The 5,341-nt window shown below is 43.9% G+C and overlaps 1 protein-coding gene across 1 annotated transcript; it reads left to right on the forward strand.

The window, feature by feature from the left end:
- The first annotated feature begins 283 nt into the window (after nucleotides 1–283).
- Nucleotides 284–1,621, forward strand: KCNJ16 (potassium channel, inwardly rectifying subfamily J, member 16). Its single transcript, XM_004693463.2, has one exon. It carries the CDS (start codon nucleotides 290–292, stop codon nucleotides 1,550–1,552), a length of 1,263 nt encoding a protein of 420 aa, XP_004693520.1. The 5' UTR covers nucleotides 284–289; the 3' UTR covers nucleotides 1,553–1,621.
- Nucleotides 1,622–5,341: the final 3,720 nt, after the last annotated feature.

Raw genomic sequence — 5,341 nt, forward strand, 5'->3', positions numbered from 1 at the left:
ATGAGTAATCAATACTGAATGTCTCTATCATTCAAATGAAATCTTAGTTACTTCAGATGGCATGAAATTGCTTCAAATTTGGCAAATTGCTAGAAAGATGGAAATTAAAAGCTAAAGCATAAGTGTGCTTCTTCTTCTTCTTCTTCTTCTTTTTCTTCTTCTTCTTCTTCTTCTTCTTCTTCTTCTATTTTTTAGGCTGTAACTGAAAATCTGAACCAACAAGTTACAACCCACCTAGAACTATTACCATCACCAGCATCACCTCAATGTCTCAAGGGCACAAGAGAAAATGAGCTACTACAGCAGCAACTATCCGATTGTGAACATGGACCCCAAGTATGCAGGCTACCCCCCAGAGCACATTGTTGCAGAGAAGAGAAGAGCTCGAAGACGCCTGCTTCACAAAGATGGCAGTTGCAACGTCTACTTTAAGCACATTTTTGGAGAATGGGGGAGTTACGTAGTCGACATTTTCACGACACTGGTGGACACCAAGTGGCGCCACATGTTTGTGATATTCTCTCTATCTTACATCCTCTCCTGGCTCATCTTTGGCTCTGTCTTCTGGCTCATCGCCTTTCATCACGGAGATCTGCTCAATGATCCAGACATCACGCCTTGTGTTGACAACGTCCACTCCTTCACGGGGGCGTTCTTATTCTCCCTGGAGACCCAGACCACCATAGGGTACGGTTACCGCTGCGTCACCGAGGAATGCTCCGTGGCGGTGCTCACGGTCATCCTGCAGTCCATCCTGAGCTGCATCATCAATACCTTCATCATCGGTGCCGCCTTGGCCAAAATGGCAACCGCTCGGAAGAGAGCCCAGACCATCCGGTTCAGCTACTTTGCGCTCATAGGCATGAGAGACGGGAAGCTTTGCCTCATGTGGCGCATTGGTGATTTCCGGCCAAATCACGTGGTGGAGGGCACCGTGCGAGCCCAGCTGCTCCGCTACACGGAGGACAGCGAAGGGCGGATGACCATGGCCTTCAAAGACCTCAAGCTAGTTAATGACCAGATCATCCTTGTCACACCAGTCACAATTGTTCATGAGATTGACCACGACAGCCCTCTGTATGCCCTTGACCGAAAAGCAGTGGCCAAAGACAACTTTGAGATCTTGGTGACATTCATCTATACCGGGGATTCCACGGGAACCTCCCACCAATCCAGGAGTTCTTATGTTCCCCGAGAAATTCTCTGGGGCCATAGGTTTAATGACGTCTTGGAAGTTAAGAGAAAATACTACAAAGTCAACTGCTTGCAGTTCGAGGGCAGTGTGGAAGTGTACGCTCCCTTTTGCAGCGCCAAACAGCTGGACTGGAAAGACCAACAGCTGCACAACAACATGGAGAAAGCCCCCGCAGTCCGAGGAGCGGGGACCTCTGACACCAAGGTCAGAAGAAGGTCATTTAGTGCTGTGGCCATTGTCAGCAGCTGTGAAAACCCGGAGGAGACCAGCACCTCTGCCAAGGATGAGTGTAAGGAACCGCCTTATCAGAAAGCTCTCCTGACTTTAAATCGAATCTCTGTAGAATCCCAAATGTAGTCCTACATGTCACCAGGGTCCCTTCAATGATTTTACTCACTAGCCAGTCACTTCAAGGTAGATAGTTATAAACAGGGCTTTTAAAGAGTGCTATATCTATGTTTGATGGTGATGGGATGAGTAGAAGGGGTTAAACTTGAGGGAATAATCTAAAGATGACACAATTTCTAATTATTAAAAAAGGTAGGTTTTTTTTTGGGGGGGGGCTAGCAAGTTATATTAGCCATGGTATTACAATGCAATTTGTTAACAATTCATTCATTGATTGACTTGTTATCTCCCTTTCTTATCTCATAGACTTGTATTTTCAATGGCGATGCATTGGGGAATAAAGGTAGATCGATGGAATGAGTAAATATAGAAACACAGGCAGTCATGCATAGTAAACCTGAGTGGTTTCCTATAAATACCTGTATCATCTAGCCAAGATATGTAAGATTGTTCTCACTAGCTTGTAATATTGAGATGCTGAGCTCCAGGATCAACTTTACCACCCAGCACCATGTCCTAGGGTCAATAAGCGTAGGTAGTCACCAGAAATGGCCAGAAATAGCCCAGGTCACCGGTGCCACCAATATCACAAGTTCAGCCTCTGACTGCCACTTTCCCAGCTAATGATCAACAAGTGCTAGAAGCTATTTTTCTCTAACCCACGAAGCAGGAGACATTATTATTCAGACTTGCTTTGTTTCTTTCTTAAACTTGGCTGTTAACTAAAACAATAACAACAACCAAAAAAATGGCTTTCTACAGAAGAACAGGTATAAGGGACCAAGGTCCTTTGGCCGGGAGGCTTCTTGTGACCAATCCTACCTTCTCCAAGGACAGGTAAAGAAACAGGATCTTAGACATGGGTGAGGACGTGGATGGCAGATCCTGAGAGGGAAAATGTAGTCGTCTGTTTGAAAGAATACAACTTTGGCAGGTTACTGAAGGGATGGAACCCAGGACAAGAAGGCGAAGGGGAAAGTATTTATTTGTACCCAGAAGTTATGTATAGTTCCTATCTTGGTGACTACCAAACAAATGGCTTCTATTGCGAATTTTAAGAATTTTTTCCATTGAACTTGGAAAAATCTTGAAATGGAAGATTTTATGAAATATAATTAAACTGATTTTGTGCACATTATGATGTAGATAAGCTGACTGGAATAGAATTGCTTCAACTTTAGAATATGACAAATTTGTGTACTCTTTCCTTGTTCGAAGATGTTGATCGTGATTACTTTGAACACAAATCCAGTCACCTATGAATGGAGACTTACTTTAAACTTTATAAATTGAAGACTTATGAGGTACATTTAGCATTACCTGTTTTATTTTTATATTGTGCTGAGCTCACAATAACTATATGCCATAATGGGGTTTTATTTGTTATTTACACACACAAATAATTTTTACTTTTTCTGTGAAATCTCCCCCTCCTCTCTCTCGCGCGCCATTTAAATTAAAACACACCAGTAAATTGAATTGTATTACATAATCCAGAAGTTACCAATAAAAATAAGATCTATAGGTGTGATTTTCTGCCTTCTTTTATCCTTCCTTTCATCCTGTTTGCTTTCCTTTTTTCTTTTGCCTGTGAGCAGTAAAGTTACCTTTTAAAGGCAGACAGATAAATTTTTTCCTCTTTTATGGATATTTATTCAGATCATGCAAGTTGCAAAATTGTCCTAAAATTTCAGATCAAAATAATGCATTTTCACCATTTTGCTTTAGAGATGCAAAATCCATTTTTAAAATTGTACGTGCTGTGATTTGGGGCTCAGAGCCCCTACGACCAATCCAGAGTACTACAATATAGCAGGTAGGAAACCACCACAACAAGAATGCACCCCCTTTTAGCTTCTGTCCCACACCCCTATTTTCATTTTCCTTCACTTTGCTTCCTGCACTCTGTTTATTCTCATCTTGCCGGAAGCATCGAAGTCCAGTAAATACATCCTGTAGTGCTACCTACCATCACTGTCCAAGCCTCCTACCAAATTAGCATGTAAAAATCGGCATTCCCAGTCAGATGCACCTCAGAGTTCCCATTCAGGTTTACAAGGCTTGACACACTCATGAGTCACTTAATAATAAAGATCTTAAAGGGACGGGAAAAGAGAGAGAGAGAGAGAGAGAGAGAGAGAGAGAGTGTGTGTGTGTGTGTGTGTGTGTCTTCACATTCTGGGTCCTGCAAGCTGTTTGAGGATGCCAGCGACCTCAGGTCCGGTGATAACGAGATCGCTGCCTCAGAGAATTCAAGCACAGGCAGAAATGAATTCAAGCACAGCCATGTCTAGAGGCTTTTAACAGCTTGTAGAACCGCTCCATCCAAATGAAGAATGGAAGAATGGAACGTCTCTGGAAGCATTGTTCTGTGCAAAACAGCTTTTCTTGTTTTCTGTTCATGATGTGAAGTAGGTCTAATGTGATTTTTTTTTTTTTTTGTAAAACATCAGTGTTTCTCCCTATAGATGAAATTGTACAGTGCAGTTAATTAGATGGAAAACAAATGCTTTGCAGAGATACACTTAATCCCACCGCGAAACAGGATGCTTGTCATCTCCATGTCATCAGATATCTCTTTCTTTGCTTCTTCTTAACAAATTTCCAATTGGGACATGTGTCCAGGTTAAAAAAAAAAAAATTTGAGAATTGTGTTTCTCATTCTCTCGCCTCCAGGACCTGGGGTTGGGGGTCAGACCCAGGGTTGGGGCCAGATTTGGGGGCCGGGCAGAGATCTGTATGTGGCCCCTGGGCTGGCTTAGCCTGCAGCTGCCCTTTTCTCTTGCTCACCTAGGTCTGAGCCTTCATGGTCAGAGCTCTTGCCAGCATTGTGGAAGAAAGAATTCAGAACACCCCTTGCAAGGAAAGGTAGAAAGAAGGAGAGGGCTTATCTCCAGGCTGCTACCTGAGCAAAAACCAACATGATTTCTCACCGACACGGGGAGGGACAGATGTAAAGGGAATGATTGGGCATCAAGGCTGGTGAGGAAGAGGAAGGCTGAGGTACGATTTCAGTCCAAACTACTTGAATGTGACATTGGCGTCTGTGGAAAACACATATTTCTGGGCAGTTAAGGACCTACTGTTGTTATTTAAAAAATCAAAAAACACAAAAGAAAGACGTTTCCGGGCATTCCCTGGTGGTGCAGCAGGTTAAAGCACAGCACTGTGAAGCTATTGCAGCCACTGCAGCACAAGTTCGATCCCCGGGCAGGAGGTGACCCACAGGGAGCAGCTGACCTCTCCTGACCCGCCTTTCCCTCAGCAGCGTGTTTTATTACATCTGCCTGTTCTGCTTCCTGCTCTGCCTGTTTGTCAAAGGTAAGATTTTCCTGTGGATATCCTTGGCATTCCTGCCTCAATTCTCAATTTGTGTGAGTTCTTTGTCTCTCTCTCTCATATTTGAGGGAGACATCGAGAACTAAGCCAGCACCACATGCACATTGCAAGCAGGGTTAACACAGACACACAAAGTGACCTAATACACAGCACGGAAGCACGTAGCTTCCACTCTCTCCTCGATATGAGGCCTTTGAAAACAAAAGGTGGTGCCTGAGACTGTCCAGAGTGACTGGGCAGAGAATACACAAGGCTTCCTACCGGGCATTTTCCTGAGGCAACGAGCCCGGGTCTCTGGAAAACCCTCTTTGGTCTGTGATGTTCTGAACCTTTTCCCTCAGGAAGAAAAAACTTTTGTCCTCTGATGGAAAGGTTCTGTCACTGTTCTTACCTCACTAAAGCAAAACACAATCCTCCCGGGACGGTGGGGAGGTGTCCTGAGACTTGGCTGGCATCAGC

Source organism: Condylura cristata, unplaced genomic scaffold (assembly GCF_000260355.1).
Source record: "Condylura cristata isolate star-nosed mole 26May11 unplaced genomic scaffold, ConCri1.0 scaffold00038, whole genome shotgun sequence".
In the NCBI taxonomy this organism is placed as follows: Eukaryota; Metazoa; Chordata; class Mammalia; order Eulipotyphla; family Talpidae; genus Condylura; species Condylura cristata.

Bases quoted from the DNA above. Each gene is read 5' to 3' on its own strand.
- KCNJ16 (XM_004693463.2), top strand. From the start codon at position 290: ATGAGCTACTACAGCAGCAACTATCCGATTGTGAACATGGACCCCAAG.